This window comes from Alligator mississippiensis, chromosome 4, assembly GCF_030867095.1.
Source record: "Alligator mississippiensis isolate rAllMis1 chromosome 4, rAllMis1, whole genome shotgun sequence".
Classification (NCBI taxonomy): Eukaryota; Metazoa; Chordata; order Crocodylia; family Alligatoridae; genus Alligator; species Alligator mississippiensis.
The window spans coordinates 89,633,429-89,657,125 of NC_081827.1; the positions used below are offsets into that span (position 1 = coordinate 89,633,429).

The following is a 23,697-nucleotide window of genomic DNA, read 5'->3' on the forward strand; positions in this document are numbered from 1 at the left end:
TGAAACCTGAATGAAGCTTGAAGAACCAGTTCTTTGGACAAAAAGAATTATCAGTCCCTTTAAATGCATCTGTCATATTCAAATTTTAAAATGAATTTTGAGCATCAACTTTACAGGTCTGGAGACCGAGATTCTCTTTTTATAATTAAAGCATAAGAGAGGAAAAAAGTAGGTTCAGACTCCACCCTCCTTGAGATAAACGTTGGCACTACTAACAGGTAATCTGATTAACGTCAATTTTGACAGCTTCTATGATGCCACCTTTGCCACAAGTAACTGGGTGGAAATCAAATGTACTTATTCTTCACTTCTATCGTAACTGAATTTACATTATAAGTAAAATGCTCTTATGTACTTTGTACATAATTTGAGTAATCCTACCTCAGAAGCTTCATATTTTCTGCCTTTGGTGGTACATGTTTAAACTCTTTAATAGGGTGGAGATTATTGATTCAGCTCTGACAGGATTGAAATAAATTAACTTTTCTACTATTATTTAGCAATGGCCTAAGCGCCTTCAAACACATTTACTCTTTTTCTAAACCAGTAACGACATTATCCACTTCAATTTTTTCCCCATACTAAGATAAATACCCTTAGTCATACTGCAGTCAATAGCTTCAGAGAAGCAAACGTCAAATTTATGCTGACAATAGGTAAGATTGAAAAATTTAGTTTTTACAAATCAGGTACCAAAAATCTGTCCCAAAGGAACAAGATACCCAGAGTTGCAACAAGAGTCCAATTTTTTCCTCTCTCTCTCTAAATTTCCACATAAATTTGAGTGTGAAACCACTGGCTTTGCAGTATGCCTGTACAGGAAGTAGCACAAAAGACCAGAGCAGGGCATGTGGGCAGTATGAACACAATAAGCAGCGAAGAGGAGAGAGAGGAAAATGCATGGCAACAGCACTTTCTGCTGGATAACATTCAACTACAGCAAGTTGCAACAAAAAACCAAGAACTACCTGAGATATGGATGAGAAAATTCTGTTTTCTATATTAGCATACATGACGGTATGAAAAGTGCTATACAGATATTTTCATATTAGTAAAAACTTGGAAGAAGTTTTCAAAAAAAGCAATTCACCATTCAAGCCATCAGAATCATGTTTTTAGGAACCCCTGTTTTAAGATCTTTTTTTACTCTAAAATTCCTTAGACTACTGCACAATTTCCTTCTATTATAAGAGGTTATAGTGTTCCTCAATTTTCAGATTTCCCCATGTATAGCTAATAGATAGAACTGCTTTCCCTAACACCCCAGCTCGATTTGCTTCATCCTGCAGTAAAATTATAATCCTGATTCTATGACTGTCTTTATACAGAGCCAATAATGTCGCAAATGTAACCCTGTAACTAATTGGAATGTGGACTGCGATTCTGAACTAATTTAACACAAATTTATTTGGCAAGCAACCAAAGGGACAGGACCATCATTATTTAAATGGTGGCCTGCGAAATAACTGTTATACATAAAATCAAAGATTGATATGGCCTTTTTATTCTTTAATGCACTTTTCGAACTGTTATACTGTCTCACGTTCCATAAGAAAATGGAACATATTACACCTATATTATGGACTGGGAAACTGACCTAGTGACTATAATGACTTGTCCAAAGGCACAAAAGAAGCCTTGGGGAGTCAGGATTAGAACTCAAAAATTCCAGGCACCTACCCTTCTTTTGATCAGACTTTTTTATAGTAACTGATTTGATATCCAGCATCTTTTCTAGCAAGAAAAGACCTCTTTTGAATTAGGGATTTAATATAATGGGTTTTCTTTCTTGATAATATCCACCATAGAGCTATTTTAAACCGTTCCAAATGAATCAGATTTGCCCAGTGAAGTTCTTAGCAGGATGGTCAAAGTTTCATTAACCCCCCCCCAACAAAAACCTGCACAGTTCAAAGGGCAAAAATCAATCCGATTATTTAATTCAGCAAAAATGTCCTTCAGCAGTCATTTTAAATACTCTTCTCTCTGAAGCATCTTGCTTTTTCTGTGGTTTCAAAGCACTGTCTCATATTTCTTAAAATACCTCTGTGTCCTATTGGAAATCAACATATGCAATTGATTGAGTAGGTATGAGAGCTACACAGAACAGAAACATTGAGGGAAAACACCACCTCTTGTTTTTACTTACAATAATTTTAAATGTTCTACGACATGCTAGAAATGTTTTTTCAGGAAGAAATACTATTTAAATTGTTGAGTGTCCCTTTGATCAAGTTCCTGAGATAGGGTAGAGTGCAAAAAGTTGTTCGCTAAATTGTCCAGTGTGGCTCATTAAGAATTAATGTCTATGCTCCTTCCATTTCCTAAATAGCATTGAAATAAGCATTGATTATTTTTTTTAACATATTCACTCACATGTGTCAAATTTCTAGTCTGTAAGAAGCTACTTCTTTGTGAATATAGTAATAGATCAGCCCGCTGCAAAGCAGGCAGTGATACCTAAACTAAATCTGGAGTGTAACTATAACTAGAGGATTTGTCCGTATTGACTCTGTTGCTATTTCCAGAACCACCACCAAGAAGCAAGCCCTGTCCACTAGCTCCTCTTCAGTGCATACCAAACCTCAGAAACGAAATGAAACATACAGCCATCTTAGAGTGGACTGCCTGAGCACACTCTCCAGCACCTCCGTGATGCACTCAGGGCTGCCCTGAAGTATCTATACAGCCTCATTTCCTGGATACGGTGTGTACTGAGCAGGTACACTTCTCAACAGCAGCCCCAGATGTGGAATGGAGGCAAAGCAGAAAAGACTTATTTTGGTCAGGCGAAAAGTTGGAAGAAAACAAGATATATACTTCCTTTTGGTGAAAGAATCTGAGGGAATATTACTGCATTGATACAAGTGCTTTCACACAGTTGCACAAATGGTACAGTTAAATCTCAAAAAGGGAGAAAACACAAGCATCAAATGTTGACAAAGTTAACAGTTCATAAACCTTCCTGTCAACTACAAGAGAAACCTCTTCATCAGGGACAAAAAAAGTGATGGAAATCAGGGGATGCAGAGAAATGGTATGTTCAAAACTACAAGACATGCTTGGGAACAATATATCAACTCAACCTATTTATTTCTAATGGAGCAATTCTGTTGCCTGACCATCTCCTATGAGAACACATTTTCCTCACTCCACATTGCACAGCAGCTCCCCACACTCTTGCAGCAGTTGCTATAGTAGTATTAACACAGGCTGCTACAGCTGAGGAGCAAGCTTGCTGCACACTGGCCACAGCAGGAACACCAGAACGCCCCCTACCTCCCAAAGTCTTTGCTTGCAGGTGCAGCCACATGCCTGACCAGTGAGTTTATTACAGGCAGTCCTCGACTTAACATTTGGAGTTACAACATTTCACACTTACAATGTTTTTAAATTAAGACCCTGTTTCAACTTTATGACGTCAGTTTCAACTTTATAATGCTTGATCTGATGCGATGCCACGCCAGTGAACAAGTTCGCTGCGCCGCTCATCTCGCTCGAGAACATCTGTCCAAACTTCCTTGAACACTTTCTTTAAGAAACCAGACAAGACTCCAGAAAAAACTGCAGCCAGACTCCTGAGAAGAATCCAGCCAAGAACCCTTCAAAAAGTCCAACCAAGAGCCCTTCAAAAAGTCCAGCAAAGTCACCTCAAAGAAGCCCTTCCAAATCAATATGATGCTATTTACAATATAAATACATTAATGTAGCTATATTACTCATCTATAATTGATTGAATACAAAATTCTGGGGTATTTTTGGTGAAAATAGGGTATCAGGCCTTGGTTTAGGAACCAATCCCCCATTTATCACATTGTTTCTTATGAGAAAATTGGTTCCCAGTTGCAATGTTTCGACTTAAGACGCAGTTTTCAGAAACCAATTGTGTTGTAAGTCCAAGGACTGCCTGTACTTGCAAGTTAAACAGAAGACAGTCAAAGTTCCTTTTGAAACCCAGGGGAAGAGCCGGATCTGCCTGCTCATCCAGCTGGGCAGAGGGGGTATGTGTGCCCTGTTGGGGACAGGGGTGGCAGTGGCAAGCCGAGTGTGGCAGAGAGCAGGAGCGATTCCTGCGCCCGGCCAGCAGCTGGCAGGGGAGGTGGCGTAAGGCAGCCTGGGCGTGAAGCAGCTCCGTGGTGAGGCTAAAGAGGCAGAGAAAGGTGCATGTCTTGGGAGTCCTGGGGGCCCCAGTGTGCATGGACAGCAGCTGGCTGGGCAGCGGCACAGAGTCAATGCCACTGCAGCTGTGGGTGGGCACCTTGGCAGCCAGACTGGCTGTGTGGGACAAGCCCTTTGTGTCCACAACTGCCCAGGTCAGTTCAGAGGCACCAGTGGGCCTTGAGCCCAGCAACTATGTGCTGTGGGGGCTTGTGTGCTCGCTGCCATGCCCCCTGCCCAAGCTGACTTGGAGGTGCTGGTGGTTCCAGAGCCCGGCAGCTGCCCACCACAGGGCTTATGTGCCTGCAGCCACCGCCACTGCACCCCATTGATGAGCAGGCACCATGCAGAGGGTACAGAGCAGCAGGCACATGAGCCCCTACAGCGGGTGGCTGCCAGGCTCTGAGCTGCCAGCACCTTCAAGCTGGCCCAGGCAGCCGTGTGTACAAATAGCTCATCCCACGTGGCCAGTCCCCTGTGTGCACCTAAGCTCTGCCTTTTCAGCCTCGCTGCAGAGATGCTTCAAGCAAGGTTGCCCTGTGCTGCCTCCTCTGCCAGCTGCAGGTTCCTCATGCTGCTGGCCAGGTGCAGGGCTTGTTCCCACACTCAGGTCGCCTCTGCCACCCCTGCCCCTAGCCAGGCACACACATACAACCTTCCCCCCTCCGCCCAGCTGGATGAGCAGGCGGACCTGGCTCTTCCCCTGGGTTTCAAGAGGAACTTGACTGTCTTTTGTAATTACTTCTTCTAAGTAATAAACTCACTGGTCAGGGTATAATAAACTAGTCCTTTCAATTTTCATGTAGTCAGAAGGACCCAGCTGCATTTCTAATTAGTCTGTAGTCTGCTGTGGCAAGAAAAAGAAATAATCTCTAGCCACTGTTGAAAAAATGGCCTGAGACAAGTCTTCCTGCAAGTTTCAGAATTATTCCTCAGAAAGGAATTTACCATGGAGAAGAGTAGGGAAGATGCAGTTAGATTTGCCAGCTAGCCCTCACTGCAGGGTACAGAAGGGCAGGGCCAACCCTGTTGTCTGGTGCAGACAGCATAGCTCAGGGCTGCAAAGCATGCTGGGATGCTGGGGGACTCATTTAACTAAAACCAGGAAGGAGTCTGGTCCAGAAGTTTCAAAAACTGATTTGACCTAAATCAGTTAAGTCTGATACTACATACAAGCAGGTTTATCTTAAACCAGTTTCAGACATTTTGAAACTGGTTTGTGTACACTGAACATCTGTTCTGCTACAGGTTTAAACCAGTTTTTGATCACTTAAACCGGTTTGTGTGTAACTTCTGTCCCTAGCCTCTGTGGCAAAAATCCTGGGGGTGGAAAGGAGGGAACCATTCTGCTCCCCCACATACTAGGGAGCGTAGGGCTGGGCAGCACAGGGCTACACCTGCATAGCAAAGACTCCTGGGGGACAATTCTGGGTCCTCTAAGTAAGTGCAGAGGTCAGGTGCCCTGCTCCTACTCCCCCTTCTTTGTTAGGCTACTGGTCCCAGTTCTTATCTTACTAGGAATGAAGGCAATTCAGGCACAAGGAGAGGAGGTGATCAAACAACTGCTTGTGTGTTAATGCATGTGTATGTGCTGTAATGTATTTGTATCTACTCCTCTTATTTTGCCTCTCCCTGTGAAGCTTCATTATCAAGTATCCATAAAACGCTACATCAGGGGCAACTGGCACCAGATGGTTTCACAATAAATACACCTCTCCACAACTGCAAGATATAAAGTCATACAGTGATTGAAGAAAGTTTATGTCTTCAGTTAAGTGGAAATCAATACCAACCCTGCATTATTTAAAATGGCTCTGCTTGGCCACTAGAGTCCCTGCTGCTGTTAAAGGTCCGCCAGACTCCAAGCCCTGCTTTCATAACTCCTATTCTGCAGCTCACTTTGGGGGGCAAGCAGGATACTTCTTCCTGAACTAAGCAGTAAGAAATGCCCTTAGTAGCCCAAGACCAAAATAAAGTAAAGCAATATGAGAACTTTTCCTTTTTTGATAATAGCCATGAATCTTAAAATCAGTTCCAGTTACAGTAGTGTCAAGTCATTGGTTCTTATTTTAGGGCACGGTTTATAAAGACAGGTTCATTACAACATCCTTGAAGATGGTTGACAGTTAGAGACACAGTTAGTTATGTCCTTAGGAACCAGCACCTTGGAAGAGCTGTGGTTCAACATGATGTGGCTTTTAGAGCTCAGAGCCATACATCCCCCAGAGATTGAAGTCACAGAGTTAGAGCTGGGTATCACATGGTTGCTGGCTGGTGCAATAGGTTTCTTAGGAAATAAAGACATTTTGTTTTGCTCTAAAATGGCATGATTTATGGAAGAAGTAGAGGCACCAGATGCTGGCTCTCGTATCACTTCATTTGGCATAGTGTTATATAGGTAACTGGGGGGATTCTCCATTATATCGGACCAAGCTCTGTAGCGAATTTCTGCAGCTCCCCAGTAATGTCTAATAGCAGACTCAGAGCGATGGCCTGTCACTGCCATGATCTCTCTAGGCCCCAGTCCTGCTTCACATAGTAGCTGGATGGTGGTAGTTCTGAGAGAATGATTGGTATACCGTTGGGACAGCCTGGCTGCCACGCTTATTCTGGGCATCATAGTACCTAAGTAGTTTACTCCCATAGGCTCCCGTTTGTACCAGACAGGCTGCTCTCGCATCTGCTCTAGAGTTAGCTTTAAAGGATGCAGGTAAAAAGCAGGGGGCTCAGGAGGCAACTTAGACAAATAAAGCTCCAAGGAAAAAACAGGACAGTTTGGGTCCCCTGGCATATCATACATTTTCCCCTTTTTATGGGGATCTTCTGCATTTTTCCCTTTGCCAGGACATCTAAACATAGCATACCGACGCCCATTCTTGTCCTTCTCAACAACAAAGGCATCTGGAGCCAAATCTCGTAAGATTTCCCTCCCTCGTTTGGCAAAATGCAACTGCAAATCAAACCACACCTTGTTGACCAAAGCCAGGGGACTATGCAACCCCAGCACTCCAGACTGCTTAATCTTACGCAGGTCCTCAGCAGCTATGGGAGGGTGGTGGTGAGTTTCATCCTTTCCCTGCACGCGCAGCATCTTCAACACACTCACAAACACCATGTTTGCACTAGCAAACTCCTTGTCCTTCATTAGGCAAATCTGACGATTATATGGTGGCGTTTTAAGGTGCCGGTTCAAGCCAGCACGCATGGACTTATAACTTGCCACACTGTAGGTATTTCCATCATGGTTCCTTATTGTGTAATAAAACTCTCTTAAAATATCATTGAGTTCAGTTACTGGCACCAATTCAAAACTAGGATCCTTGCCATTTTTGGCCAGCCACTGCTTTAGTAGATTAGCTGCCCAGCCAGTCTGCTTGTGGGTGTTTTTGATGCTCTTAGCATCTTCTTCCTCTTCTTCCAAGCCAAAGAGGACATCCTCAGGAAAGTTAAAATTCGTCTGCGCTGCTTCTACTGGTTCTTTACTTTCTGATGAAGTCTCTTCCTGTTTCAACTGGTTTTTGAAACAATTGATCAAAGTTGTACCATCAAATATGCCACGGGTATACAGCGCACTGCAAACTACTTTTTGTTCTGAAAGCTGTGAAGTGTGGAGTAATACATAATGTTTTGGGTTTTACATCATAAAAAGCAGGTGGCATTAATTCGATCTTTAAATGACATGGGATGTCTTTATATCACACCTTGCTAGCCAATTTAAAAAAAAAAAATTAGATCATTAGCAACCATGGCATTACACATGCTTTAACTTGTTTCATTCAAAGTAGCCCTAGAAACATATAATGTAACAAAAGGCTGAAAACCGGAAAGTATAATTTTTTCTCCATTCATTCAACAAACCCACCACTCTGACAGCCCATTATCACCACCAACAGGAGAAATTCACTGTTTCTAAAAAAGTGTTTTCCAGGTTTCAGGCTTTGCCAAACATGAAATGTACTTAAATGTATAATCTTATTCTTAAATTAATACCTGTTTTGAATCCATAAATCGGTCAACCTTCTCTGTACTGAAGAGATTAAATATACATATCTCAACTATGGATTACATTTTTGTAGCTATAATCCACAGGTATCTATGATAAATTAAGTTCCAACCTACCACTCTTTAGCTACCAAATTCCAATATTGTTTGTGTGGCAGGACTTAGTCATTCCTCACTGTTTATCAGCTATGCTAACTCTGCTGCTATTATGCTTAGGGAAAAAGGTTGCCAGATGACATTTTCTTCTACTTTCACTGTGATGCCCAGCAGATTTAACACTATCTGAATGCCCTGTTTGACAGGGAAACTCTGCACAGGAGCAGTTGACTTGATTTTCCTCTTGTGCTAGTTATACACATTTGTTTAAAGCCACTAAATTCTGTAAAATTCTTTCTGATTAATACCAATGTAAGTTTGAGGTGAATCAGATCCTATGCTTTAATTATGAACTACAACACAGAGAGATCAGATTACAAATAATTTCATAGAGGTTTTATCTTTCCCTTTCATCAAGATAAGGAGATCAGGATATTGCAGGTTTCTGTAGATTTTCCTACAGATAGAATGTTGTGGCATGGAACACAGGCTGAAATATCAAGAGGTCCAATTATTGTAATCACCTTTGTTAATCCTCTTTTTGGCATTATGGGGCAAGGAAAGCTGCACTCATTTAATAAGTTTATAACTTTCAAATCAGGATCTTTAGAAAAAAATCTGGGTTTCTTCTTTTGTAATTTTCTCTCTAATATCAAATGTATTTCTAGGGTTCTTCTAAAGCATTAATTCATTTCACAGAAAACATACTAGAACTCTTTGTAAGGGTAACCAAGAACTGATGTTTTCAGTAAAAAAAACAACAAAAGGAAGACACTATAAGCAGGAAATACAGCAGAAAAGAAACTTAAGTGTTTCGTTTTAAGGAAGAAATGGTGGGGGGGGGAAATACTCCTGTGGATTATAACTTACGAATTTTATACAGAAGCATAGCCCAACAACCTACCTGTGCTGTGCTCTCTGGTGCTCTCTTGTTTCCTGAAGCATCTGTTGGTGGCCTGTTTATTTGGTTCTCTGAGGGGTCAAGAAATTATTTGTTAATTTGCAGTTTCTAACTGATGACACATTTGAATACTTTTAATAATAAAATACATTAGGTGGAAACGTTCCAAAATTAAGTTTCTTACTACATTCTCACTGATTTGTAATAATTATACTTTAACTTCTATAACAGCACTTTCCACTAGAGAGCTGAAACTACTTTACAAAAAAGGTATGCATATATTATTACCACTTTTCAGAGCAAGTAGCAGATTAGAAAAAAGATCAAAGCAACATTCCAGAATTATAATACATCATATTCCTCTGTCATAGGTCTCTTAAAATGCCCAGTGTATTTTTGGAACAGCTCAGCAGCCATCTCCAGTGCAAAAATCCCCTTAAATCTTCCTTTTCGTGTATTCAGGCATATAGAAAATTAATCAAAAAACAAAGATATCTATTCACTTATTACACATATAATATAAACTCATTCTGAATAGAGGCTGAAGAAACAGATTATGAACACAGCATGTAGCTTGACAAGACTGCTCTCTGAACATTTACCAGGAAGATCCTATGGTTTCTATTGTATGTATATGATCAAAGAAATATGAGGAGTATATTAGTAACTCACAAAACCATTTCACTGCTCCTTTATTGTAAGAATGAGAAATCTGCTTTTTGCTAAGCATTTTAGAACAGCAAACAAGATTACCCATCAGTCATAAGTTCAGATCTGAAAGCTATATATGAAATGTGCAAGAGTAAGCTTGATGAATGAAGCCTTATAACATGTAATTTAAGACAGCATTTAAATGAAATAAAATTAATTCTGATGCCAAATTCTGAGTTTTTAAAAATATCAGATAGTATAATTTTTCTACGAACAGTTACATGCAATACTATTTCTTTGTCACAGGCAACTAGTTCAGTTTGATACAGAGGACCATTCACAGAAACATTTTAAAGCAGCTGCACTTGAATTGATTCTAAAACTGCAAAGGAACAGCAGAAGCATCACTATATCGCTAGAGATGCTAGGAAATCATTTTAATCACTTTGGTTTGATATCATATAAAAACATTTGTTAGACTCAAAGGCTCTAACTGAGCATCTATTTATTAAACAAATCTTTCATTTTGCTTCAAAAACAGTTTGGCTCTTATTTGCTCATCTAAATTTTGGGATGTCAATGTTTATTCTGATATACTGTAGATGTACTCCCATGTTTTAAACAGAATTAATACAGTATTTACTTTATTTGTAATGTGCTACTGCTTTGTAAAGCATCTGGCTCACGTATAAAAATGAATACCAACTATCAGCAGCAAACAGGGAGTTTCCATCCATTAGGAACGTGATAGAAATCCAATTATAAACAGAGCAGCATTTAGAGGGCAAGAATTTATGTTGCATCTTATTTTAAAAAATTCAGGAATAACTGAAAATGCACTTTTTGGTCTCAATTATTTGGGTCAAACTTATTTTTGATTTCAAGTTTAGAGAGTAATGTAAACTAGCAGAGCTATCTCAGTAAATTAAACAGAACTGCCATAGAAATAAACTTGATTTCTATCTTGTTTAAAAGCTTTATGTTTCCCATATGCAGTTATTCTATCTTCCATTCCCCAAATTAATATTCAAGCGTTGCTTACCAACTCTAGGCGCTGTGGGAATGGTGCTTGGTTCGGCAGGAGCTGCATTACCAAATGCAGAGAGAGAGATCTTCATCTGTATGGGACCTCGATTGCTGGTAGGATTATACAGTCCTGAAGTACCCACTGTGGGCAAAGGAGTCCTTGTGGCCTGGGCGACAGGATTTGCTGTTGAAACAGCCTGTACTGCCAGTGTTGTCCCTATGGACCCAGCACTGGCTGGAGAGTTTCTCTGAACACCAGGGCTGGGCACAGATGGACTGTTATTTGGTTTAGTTGGGTTAGCTGATGCCAAAGACACCGGAGTTTTAGCAAGGCCACCAACAGCAGATGGGCTTTGTACTGATATAAATTCAACATTGCCTGATTGCTGGTTAGTGACCAAAGTCCCTGTGTGGCTTTGCAGAAGCTGAGGCTGGGAGGACATTGTAAGAGGTACATGCAGGATTACAGGCAAAGGCTGCAATGAGACAGACATAGGCTGAGTGTTGCCACTGGGCACCTGACTTGTGCCAACAACAGTAGCTGCACTGGCTGTAGGAAGAACAGATGTTGTCAAGGAACTGGAAGTCACTGGTGTCTGAGGTTTGGGATGTCCACTGACCACTGCCTGAGGAGCAGCAAAACTGGGAGCAGACACTACAAAAAGACAGAAAGAAAGAATCAAATAAATGTACCAAGATAGCAATTTCATTTCAATACCATAATGTAAAAAAATGCAATGCCAAAATAGTACATTTATAACTATAAAATTATTTTAAAATGTTATATTCAGTTTGTAACTTTTCTTTTTGCTATCTTTATATTTTATAACTGTATTCACATACATGCACTTCCTCAGAACATAATTCCTATTGTATTAGGTGCTGTATAAATATCTAGGAAGATGACACTTTTGCCTTGAAGATGGCCTTGGACAATGACCCGCACATCACGACGAGGGACATGCTCAGCTGGGATGGGCTTCACCTGTCCCCCAAAGGTAAGCGTGTGTTTTCTTCTAGGTTGGCGGATCTCCTCCGGCGGGCTTTAAACTAGGCTCGTCGGGGGGAGGGGAGTACGAGGGCAGGGGAAGCTGTGGACCACCAAACCATGTGGCACCCACAAGGACAGCCCAGCCTGAAGAAGGAGAACACTGGGAACCTGAAGGCCATGGGGAGGCCAGCACTACAGAACAGGTAAGGAACAAGAAGGTAAGAAGCAATGGGTCCCATGGGACTTGGAGCGGGGGGGGCAGCAAAGGCACCAGTCGCAGGGCTCAAGTGCCTATATACTAATGCTAGGAGCATGGAGAACAAGCAGGATGAACTAGCGCTCCTGCTTGCACTGAACACCTATGACTTAGTGGGGCTAACAGAGACCTGGTGGGATTCATCCCATGACTGGGTGGTACATATTGAGGGCTATAGATTGTATAGAAAGGACAGGTCGGGGAAGAAAGGGGGGGGGGGGGGTTGCACTTTATGTCAGTGAGCAATACACATCAACCCTCATCAAGACAGAATCTGAGGTTGAGGAAGTAGAAGGATTGTGGATTAGGCTACATGGGGGGCAAGGAGAAAGGGATTTGGTGGTAGGGGTCTGTTACAGACCCCCACACCAAGGGGAAGAAATAGATGCGGGGCTCCTGAGGCAACTCTCGGAGACCATAAAAGCTAAAGAGGCGGTAGTCATGGGGGACCTAAACTACCTGGACATCTGCTGGGAGACGCAGACAGCAAGGTCCCATTGCTCACGCAGGTTTCTAACTTGTGTACAGGACCTCCACCTGACACAGGAGGTGCATGGTCCCACTAGGGGGAATGCCATACTGGATCTGGTATTGGCAACGGGAGATGACATGATAGGGGACCTCCAAATCGGTAGCTATCTGGGAGACAGTGATCACCTTATATTAGAATTCAACATAAGACGGCGAGTGGGTAAGGTAACTAGTAGGGTGAAAGTGCTAGACTTTAGGAAAGCTGATCTCAATGCACTCAGGCGATTAGTCAAGGAAGCACTGCAGAGTAGGAGTTTTGATGGGATGGGTGCCCAAGAAGGGTGGCTGTGCCTAAAGGAAACGATCCTTTGGGCACAAAGCAAGACGATCCCCGAGCGAGGCAAAAGAGGGAAAGGGGCCAGGAGGCTTCCATGGCTGACCAGAGAAATCCAGGGCAGCCTAAGGGCAAAAAGGGGAGCACATAAAAAGTGGAAACAGGGTGAGATCACCAAAGATGAATATACCTCCTCTGCTCGTGCTTGTAGGGAGGCAGTTAGGCGGGCCAAAGCTACCATGGAGCTGAGGATGGTATCCCAAGTAAAGGACAACAAGAAATTGTTTTTTAGATATATTGGGAGTAAAAGGAAGGCCCAGGGAGGAATAGGACCGCTGCTAAATGGGCAGAAACAATTGGTGACAGATAGGGGGGACAAGGCTGAACTCCTCAACGAGTTCTTTGCCTCAGTGTTCCTAAGTGAGGGGCACGACAAGTCTCTCACTGGGGTTGTAGAGAGGTAGCAGCAAGGCGCCAGACTTCCATACGTAGATCCTGAGGTGGTGCAGAGTCACTTGGAAGAACTGGATGCCTTTAAGTCGGCAGGCCCGGATGGGCTCCATCCGAGGGTGCTGAAGGCACTGGCCGACATCATTGCAGAGCCACTGGCGGGAATATTCGAAGGCTCGTGGCGCACGGGCCAAGTCCCGGAGGACTGGAAAAGGGCTAACGTGGTCCCCATTTTCAAAAAGGGGAGGAAGGAGGACCCGGGCAACTATAGGCCTGTCAGTCTCACCTCCATCCTTGGTAAAGTCTTTGAAAAAATTATCAAGGCTCACATTTGTGAGAGCCCGGCAGGGCAAATTATGCCGAGGGGAAACCAGCATGGGTTTGTGGCAGGCAGATCGTGCCTGACCAACCTAGTTTCTTTTTATGACCAGGTTACGAAACGCCTGGACACAGGAGGAGGGGTGGATGTCGTATACTTAGACTTCAGGAAGGCCTTCGATACGGTATCCCACCCCATACTGGTGAACAAGTTAAGAGGCTGTGATGTGGATGACTGCACGGTCCAGTGGGTGGCGAATTGGCTAGAGGGTCGCACCCAAAGAGTCGTGGTGGATGGGTCGGTCTCGACCTGGAAGGGTGTGGGCAGTGGGGTCCCGCAGGGTTCGGTCCTTGGACCGATACTCTTTAATGTCTTCATCAGCGACTTGGACATGGGAGTGAAATGTACTCTGTCCAAGTTTGCAGATGACACAAAGCTATGGGGAGAAGTGGACACGCCGGAGGGCAGGGAACAGCTGCAGGCAGACCTGGATAGGTTGGACAAGTGGGCAGAAAACAACAGGATGCAGTTCAACAAGGAGAAATGCAAAGTGCTGCACCTAGGGAGGAAAAATGTCCAGCACACCTACAGCCTAGGGAATGACCTGCTGGGTGGCACAGAGGTGGAAAGGGATCTTGGAGTCCTAGTGGACTCCAAGATGAACATGAGCCGGCAGTGTGACGAAGCCATCAGAAAAGCCAATGGCACTTTATCGTGCATCAGCAGATGCATGACGAATAGGTCCAGGGAGGTGATACTTCCCCTCTATCGGGCGGGCGTTGGTCAGACCGCAGTTGGAGTACTGCGTGCAATTCTGGGCGCCACACTTCAAGAAGGATGCGGATAACCTGGAGAGGGTACAGAGAAGGGCAACTCGTATGGTCAAGGGCCTGCAGACCAAGCCCTACGAGGAGAGACTAGAGAAACTGGACCTTTTCAGCCTCCGCAAGAAAAGGTTGAGAGGCGACCTTGTAGCTGCCTATAAGTTCATCACGGGGGCACAGAAGGGAATTGGTGAGGATTTATTCACTAAGGCGCCCCCGGGGGTTACAAGAAACAATGGCCACAAGCTAGTAGAGAGCAGATTTAGACTGGACATTAGGAAGAACTTCTTCACAGTTCGAGTGGCCAAGGTCTGGAACGGGTTCCCAAGGGAGGTGGTGCTCTCCCCTACCCTGGGGGTCTTCAAGAGGAGGTTAGACGAGTATCTAGCTGGGGTCATCTAGACCCAGCACTCTTTCCTGCTTATGCAGGGGGTCGGACTTGATGATCTATTGAGGTCCCTTCCGACCCTAACATCTATGAATTTGTACATTAAAGATTAACAACCAAAAAAACTCCACACAAATGACATGAGGAACTATAATAAAACTGAACTCATATTTGCAAGAAAGTGTTACTAGACACACCTTCAAATAAAATAATACAAAAGTAAAATGCCATGAGAACCACATTAAAAAAAATCAGATTATGGAACTGCACAGCAGCCTGTTCTTTAGAAAATACAAAGTCTGTCATTACAGCCTAGTTATGCCCAGGAAGACCCCTGGGCCCACAGTAACTTCTGTCACAGGGCTGAGGGCAAAGTTAAGAAACACCTCATCCTACATGTAGTTAGCTTAGGCAAGTGCTTGTTCGTAGAAGATGGTCATATCTTTTCTACAGAACCCCTTTCATAATTCTCAAGGGAAGTCAAGGATGCTACTGCTTTATATGTTGTATGTTAGAGTAACTATAGTCCCACTTTCCCTATAAAATTCTAATATGAAAACCTTACTTTTCCCATTAAATATATAAAACACACTGTATAACATGTTTCTGGAGACTAGGAAGGTTTTTACCTGCATTCAAGGGGGCTTGAAAAGTTGCTGGTGTGCTGTCACCTACATTCCTCTTGGATTCGAGCATTTGTCTCACTGTGCCAGCATTTCTATGAAATAAAAAATTATATCAGAATCTCCCAGTCCTGAAGTGTTACAATGAGTTTTTTTATTAGACTATTTTGAAAATTCGCCTACTATCAAGTGCTTTCCCCTGCAAATGAATCCAGCACATCTCTTCCACAACAGATACAACCCTCATACATTATTTTTGACACATTTATCCAGTTTGCCTTCCCTTATGACAAAACCTTTGACTTATTTTTTAAAAGATTACTTAAATTCAGTTTTACACTAATCTGTTCAAACAACTTGAACAATACCAGGTTTAGGTTAATTAATTTGCTACAGCCCTTATGGGGAGTACTGTAAGAAAATGAAGAGCAGGCATTCACCTTTGAACAGCAATGGAGGGAGAGAAAGGACATTTATAAATGTTTGAAGAAAAAAAACCCTACTGAAACAAGCATAATCAGGGTATTCCATGAATTATTTACAGCAAGATCTGCTATTGTACTTCTTCTAAAAACTCACGCTCTAGAAAATTTGAAAATGACACAGTTGTGTCCTCATTCCTCACCGATATGTCAGACTGTTGGTGCTTCCAGTGTCGCTTGCTGCTTTCCCCGGAGAAAGGGGTGGGGGGTTTGGCGTATTCTACAAAGAAACGTAAGACAACGTGACATCTTTTACTTCAGATTACATAGTCTATATTTGTCCATTTTTATATTACTTTTCACTGCCAAAGAATCAGATACAAGATGACAAAACACTGTAGGATCTCCAAAAGCCCTTTAATCCCACATGATGACTCTTCTCTGTTTATTAATCCTGCCTTCAGATGTTTTCCACCAGAGGGAAATCAAGATTTCTTCTGCAATTCATGTAACTTTCAACTTCTACCTTTTGCTTTGGTAACTTATTCAAAATGTTTATTCTGAACTCCAGGAAACAGGCCTGTCTATCTGTCCTGCACCTATTTATTCATTTTTTTAAATTTCCTCCTAAAATGTGATGAGAAAGGAGGAGACAATCTTTTGGATCTGCCCCACATATGGCTATCTTTCGGGCTGAGAAGCAAGGTTGATTCAATAAAAGATAAATCGCCATAAAACCTTTTCTTCTTCTGGGAAGACATGGCTACACCAACACTCCAACCCTATTATTTTCTGGCTGGGGAAGGCTGGGCATGTTTCCCTTTAGAATAATCTAAACTCTGCTCCTGGATGGAGGGGGAGGGTGGGTCAAAAGCATCTGAAGTCTCAAAAGCCCCATCCTACAATCTAGTGGAACTGTGTCTAGTTGCTTCATCGCTATATAGGAATTTGGAATCTTATATTGCCAGAGTGTCCAAAGAGACCTTAAAGTAAATTATCAGGCCCTCGATCTTCAAAATAAAGAGGGAAACTCTAACCTTACTGTAGTCTAACATAGGCAACACCTTCTAGGTAGCAGCGCCCACTAGTTATTAGAATCTTGCTTAATAGAATCAGTTGCACATTAGCATCAAAACTCAAAAAATAAACAACTAAAACATTGTAGTATAGACATTTTCTGCTATTTAGTTAAATCTCCCTGAATAGAACCAGGGAGATATAGCTAAATCAACATCAAGATCTGAAACTGTACTTTATATGTGCAAGCTGTTTCATCCAACTATTAGAACCAAATTTGCATGCGTGTGTGCTGAATGGCTAGCTAATTTGCTATGCAACCAACTATGAAAAATTAGTATGTGATCAGGACATCCACATGGACCTTTTACTTTTTTTCTCTTTATATTGCCATTGCTTATTAGAACTGCTGTTTATTAGAAATCAAAAGTGTTCTGCCAAACACAATTCCAATAAATGGCAGACAATGTACTTACTTGAAAAAATAGTGCTATATATCCAACATCCATTAGCAGAACAAGCAAACCAGGGCAATACCATTCTTCACTTTCTGCACATTAAAGGGTGAAAAGTTTCTTCATGGACAGTATGCAAATATTTTACTATACTTTTATGGAATTTACTTCATACTAAAATTCATATTCCCCCTAGGTAATATTCATACTAGGCCTAAACAAAAATTAGAAAGAGCAATGCTTACTTCTTGTTTTTTTTTCAAGTTCTCCTCAGCTGTTCCACAGCGTTTCGCCAATTTAGCAATTTTAGCCTAAACAGCCAAGGGGAAGAGACCAAACAGAGAACATTTAAAACAATTAAAATTAAATCAATCAAAAGATTCAGACTAAGAGCATAAGGCAAACCAACATCCTTAAAGTAACATAAGGGAAAATAATGTCTCCCCTAAAACAAGTCACAACCTTCAAATTTTCAGTCCCCAGTGGAACTGGACATTAAAGTACCTAGTTATAGGTCTTCATTTAAATATTCAGCAAAATGTAGCCCCCATTCTCCCTTCATTAAAAGAAAACAGTTTTCATGTAGGTCATTTATTTGAAGAACATCTAGAAAGCTGGTCAGCAGAACTGAAAACTGATTTACAAATAGCTAAAATATGAATTTGTCAAAAGGGATTTTTTTTTAATGATTAATTGCTTGCTCGCTCCAGTCTAAGCAGTGTGATTATTTCAGGGCTTTTCCACCTCACCAACTGCAAAAATATCACGTTGTTCTCATTTAAAAAGTCAAATGGATTCAGTTAGTAACAGATACAGGGGCCCTATTAACTGAGAAGCTTGTTTTTTTAAAGCAAAGATCCTGTACAATTTAAAACACATGAATATATATACCTGTAGTTCAATAAGCACAGTTTTATGCCTCTTGCTACACTCTATTTTCTCTACTCGGGTTTTCAGATCTGTCAGAGCCTTTTCAAATTCAGTAACCTGCAGGGCAGTAAGTTTCTCTTCTAGCAATCTCTGGATTACCTAGAAAAATATGTAAAGCATACATTACCAGCATTTGAGAGGGCTGGAATATTTTTATGTACAACATGCATGATCAGAATTTGTCACATACAAAAGACAGGTAGCTACGATTATTGTCAATGAAGACTTTCTGGCCACCAATAGTTATGGTATTTAAGTATTTTTTGTAGCTGCACCGTTAGAAAAAAAAAATATACTGAATTTTAACAGATATAAATGACCCTATATTAACAGACCCTATATTAGTTGCTAAACAAATCTCTCATTTTACGGTAGGACAAAAGTGTAAAACCCTACAGCACCAATATGATAAAAAACTTAATAATGGCTTGAAGGCAGCACAATATTGTGTATTCACAGAAATAGATCTCTCTCACCTTATTCCTCTCACTCAACACCTTGATGTTTAAAAAAAACCTGAATGTAAGACACTCAGTAGGAGGTCTTTAGTAGGTGCATTATTATTAACAATTCTTGCCTTTTAGAAATATTTTTCTCTAGCATAATTGCTCTGTGTACTCTTATGTGGAAAATAAAGCTACCAAAGAGCTGGAAGAGATGCAACTGAAAACAATTTCTGCAGAAGTTCTATTGCTTCCAACACTAAAGGTTCTCCCAAACCAGGAAAGTATAAAAGAAGCAGTTGTTTTTTGGAAATTAGAAAGAAAACCGTAAGAAGAAACAGTAAGCCTACTTGTTACCTTCTATTCATAGAATATGGTGACAAGCCTTCTTTGAAAACACTGGACTAAGGATTCCCATACAAGATTTAGAATCAACTAACGAGGCCATCAAGGGCAAGAGCTATGTTTACAAAATACCTGAATTCTTGATTGCAGGGTAGAGCTGAACCCTTAAGACTGCCAATATAAAAACATGCCATATGTAGCCCTTCAGTCTCAATAAACAAGTTCCTTAGTGAAGGTGTTCTTTTAGGTCTAGTCTACAATATAGATATGCTACTGCTTTAATTATGGAAGCAGCACTATGGCAGCTGCCCCTCCTCCCTTGCTGAAGTTTAAGGGCCACTTACTTAAACTAGCAACAGGTAGCCATTGGCATATTTTCTCACATACAAAGCACATCTTTTCCCCACAAAACCAAACTCCCAAATTGGGGGGGGCTGGAGAGGAGGGGGGGTGTTAAATGGGGAAGCTGTTTTCTTTGCTGGAAAAGAAGCAACCCTAGAGACATATGGCATGCACCTGCCAAGATGACAATTCTTATATTAATTCTCTCACGGCCATAACTATTGGCTGAGCAATGTAGCTTGTCCCTGAACCAGCAAGTGAGTCAGTACTATTTTGACGAGGCTTGTGACAGGGAAACAACACTTTATTTATAAAAACATATATAAAGAACTACTTACAATAAAGAACCAACAATCCTGCTACTGCCCTAGCAAGGGTCTGGGGCCTAACCTTGTGCAACACAGAAAACCCTCCTGGAAACAGTGTCCAGGAAGTGTGGCATCCCAGGAGCTGGTCTGTCTGAAAACTGACACCAGTAACTTCCTGCTGTCACACAATTCCCAGGACACTAAGTTCCCAGAAAGACTTAACTATGGCGCACAGTCAGTCAGACATGCCTCTGAAACAAGTCCCGTCTGCCCCCCACCCCCGCCATATTCTGCCTTCCAAAAACAAACTGTATATTTTACTTAGGGGTGTTGTATACAAGAAAATACAGTATCCTCCATGGACCAGACCATAAAGAATAAAGCATGACACTGGCAAGTGAGATTGTGTGTGTAGGAACAGACCCATTCTATACATCGCATACAGAAGTCTAAACATTTGGCAGACTCAGAGATTGTGCGTTTAAGTGACTAAAACTTAGCTCTCCCATAAGAGATCTAAACTCTATTCCTAGCCTAAGTAATGACATGGTTCTCACTAATAAGGGTTGAAAAGAGAACAGAATTAATAAAACTAGTTAGAAGATATAGTGAATCTGGAATTCATCAACTCCTGGTTCACAGTGAGGTGCATGACAAGGTCAATCATCCATCCAAGTGTAACAGCCCATTGGGTTAGTGCAGTTAAGGCACATCAGTTTCTGTAACCAAGGGTACACGAGGGAATGAGGTGGCCAACATCACATCTGGTCACTTTTGACCCCCAGACTGAATATATTTGTAAACTGTACAACTGAGGCAGGCCTCTGGCAAGTCCAGAGCAAGACATACATTCATACCCTTAGCAAAACACCGTAACAGTTCTACCAACATGCCCCTAGTCCAGTCCAGTCTTTAGTACTTTGCAGGTTAATATGGAAATTATGTTTGAATAAAAAGAAAGCCTATCACTAAATATGAAATTACAACAAAATCCAATTAACAAACAAACAAGGTCCATGCATCAAATCTACTGTACCTTCTGCACCTTCTGATTAATATCCCCTCTAGCTGTAATTTTTACTTGGAGTTCTGCTTCATAATCTTCTTCCATGTATCGACGGCGTTTGGAATGTATGCTGTCCATATCCTCTGACTTGGAACGCTTCCTTCTTGACACTTCACCTGGAAGCATATTGTGCAATTACTACTGACACATCTTCTAAAATGAACCACATAAATGCTGCAGGTATCAGTAGTCTTCTTTTCCTTCAGCCCAATCATTCATAATCCAAAGGGAACGGGGATCTTGGAAGAAAGCTCAGCTTTAAATAATGGTTCTGAGACTCATAAGCCAAATACAACCCCATGCTATTGTATCAAAGCCCTGTACTGAACTGATATACACGATCTACACCAGGGGCGGGCAAAATACGGCCCGCATCTGGCCCAACAGGCTATTCTATCCAGTACGTGGAGCCCCTAAAAAATTTAGTAAATTAATATTTATTTGCCCTGGCTCCCTGTCAAAGGTGGCTGGAGCCAGAGGCAATAAGACCCAGAGGGAACCCTCAGCAGGCTTGAGCAGCTGACCCCCACCCAGTTCCCTGCTCCTGCCCTGCTCCAGCACCACATGGCTATGACTCCCAGCTGCATCCCTGGACCGCGGAGCATGGGACCATGCTGGTAGGCATGTGCATGTGTATCGGCAGGCACAGGAGCAGAGTATGTGTGCATCTGTAGGCACAGGGCAGTATGTGTGTGTTCATAGGGTGAGTCCCACACGCACACCCCTCCATACACATGCACCTATTCCTCCCCTCTCACTGCCATACACAAACCCCAGCCACCCCCCCCATACCCACCCACACCCCACAAACCTATACCCCCCCCCAAATATACAAGAATAAGACTTCATTGTAAGCTACTGTGCAGTCACTGCTATGTACACTACACAAACACATGTAAATCAGGACAAAAATATTTTTTGAAATCAAATTAATATATGTTGTAGATGATCACTTTTTAGAATATAATTTAGTATTTTTCTGGTTCTGAGGTGGCAAAACCCCTTGCTGAAAGGAGTACTTCTAGAGGCAAGGGGAGGAACTTCTGGAGGCAAAGGTCAGGGGTTACGGGGTGGGACTTCTGGTCACAAGATGGCAACTAGGGCGTGGGGCACCTGTCAAGGAGCGGGGCTACCCATGCGGCCCTTGACAGCTTGCCAAAACTCGGTAAGTGTTCCTCCGCCTGAAATAATTGCCTGCCCCTGCTCTACATCCAAGAGCGCTAAAAGAACTGGCCGATGTAATTGTGCAACCTACAGTCAAGTTATTTGAAGATTTCTGGGACCTCTCCCGAGTGCCATGAGACTGAAAGAAGGCCAATGTGGTGACTATCTTTAAGAAAGGGAGAAAGGAGGACCCTGGGAATTACAGGCCTATCAGTTTGACCTCAATCCCAGGCTTCGTTACAGGCAGGTCATGCCAGACCAACCTTATTTCCTTCTATGACCAGGTAACTCGCTGTCTGGATAGGGCAAATGAAGTTGATGTCATATACTTGGATTACAAAAAGGCCTTTGACCTGGTCTCCCACGACGTCCTCATGGTCAAATTGGGAAAAAGCGGCCTTGACTACTTCACAGTCTGGTAGCTAGGTAACTGGCTCCATGGTAGCACCCAAAGTGTACTGATTGATGGAACTGAGTCATCATGGTGGAGGGTGACCAGTGGCGTCACTTGGAGATCAGTACTTGGACCAGTACTTTTCAACATGTTCATTAGCAATTTGTATTCAGATATTACAAGTAATCTGGCAGAGTTTCCTGACAACACCAAATTATGGGGGAGTGCTGTCGCACTCGAAGACAGGTTGGCAATACAGGCCGACCTGGGCAAGCTCATGAAGTGGGCAGACCTCAACTTGATGTCATTTAATACAGAGAAATGCAAAGTGCTCCATCTGGGGAAAAATGATCCACAACACATTTACAGGCTCGGCAGTGATACGCTAGCCAGCACCACAACTGAATGAGACCTGGGTGTCACGATAGCAAAAGGAACATGAGCCACTAACACAACGCTGTAGTGGGCAGAGCTAATCAAACGCTGGCATGCATCTACCGAGGCATCTCAAGCAAGACTAAGGATGTCATCTTCCCACTCTACTCAGCCTTGGGTGAGACCGCAGCTGGAGTTCTGCATCCAGTTCTGGGCACTACTCTTCAAGAAGGATGTGGAGAACCTCGAGAGAGTTCAAAAGAGGGCCACACGCGTGATTAGAGGCCTAGAGACCAGGTCATATGAGAAAAGGCTGAAAGACTTGGGACTATTCAGCCTGGAGAAGAGAAGACTCAGAGGGGACTTGGTGGCCGCCTATAAGTATATCAAGGGCGTACATCAGGGCCTGGGGGAGCAACTTTTCACCAAGGCCCCCCAGGAGAGGACTAGAAATAATGGGCACAAGCTGATTGAAGACTGCTTCAGACTAGACATAAGAAAAAAAATCTTTACAAGTCGAGTACCAAGGGTTTGGAACAGGGTCCCCCCAGAGGTGGTACAGCCACCTAACCCTGGCAATCTTCAAAAAGTGTCCTGATACCCATCTTGCTGGGGTCATCTGAGCCAGCATGCTTTCCTGCCCAAGTACAGGGGGGCTGGACCCAATGATCTGTAAGGTCCCTTCCAGCCCCAAACAACTATGAAACTAAAAAAGCAACCTTTTAACCTTTAACATTCTGAGAAGTGCACCACTCCTTGGTAAATTAAAATAAAGTAAGGAGAACATGCCTGGCCATCCTGAATATTCAGAACTTTTCAAACTGTTCCTTAAATAGGAAGATCATTCTAGCACCATTCTTCCCTTTCCGCTTGCTTCTTTAAAACCAGCCTTCCCTCATTTCTCAAGTACTCTCCTTAAAATAATAATGCAACTTCTGAAAAATAC

The 23,697-nt window shown here is 42.4% G+C and overlaps 1 protein-coding gene across 8 annotated transcripts in view; it reads right to left on the reverse strand.

Moving 5' to 3' along the window:
• The window catches only part of ATF7IP (activating transcription factor 7 interacting protein), a 146,208-nt gene that overhangs the window by 40,233 nt on the left and 82,278 nt on the right, over positions 1-23,697 (reverse strand). For all 8 annotated transcript variants that reach the window (XM_014610916.3, XM_014610913.3, XM_014610914.3 and 5 more), the window contains exons 4-10: positions 20,789-20,934; positions 18,276-18,413; positions 17,630-17,695; positions 16,116-16,192; positions 15,497-15,585; positions 10,851-11,489; positions 9,161-9,228 (exon numbers count right to left, since the gene is read on the reverse strand). In XM_014610916.3, the coding sequence (XP_014466402.1) occupies positions 9,161-9,228; positions 10,851-11,489; positions 15,497-15,585; positions 16,116-16,192; positions 17,630-17,695; positions 18,276-18,413; positions 20,789-20,934 (1,223 nt within the window). The remainder of the gene's footprint in view (positions 1-9,160; positions 9,229-10,850; positions 11,490-15,496; positions 15,586-16,115; positions 16,193-17,629; positions 17,696-18,275; positions 18,414-20,788; positions 20,935-23,697) is intronic.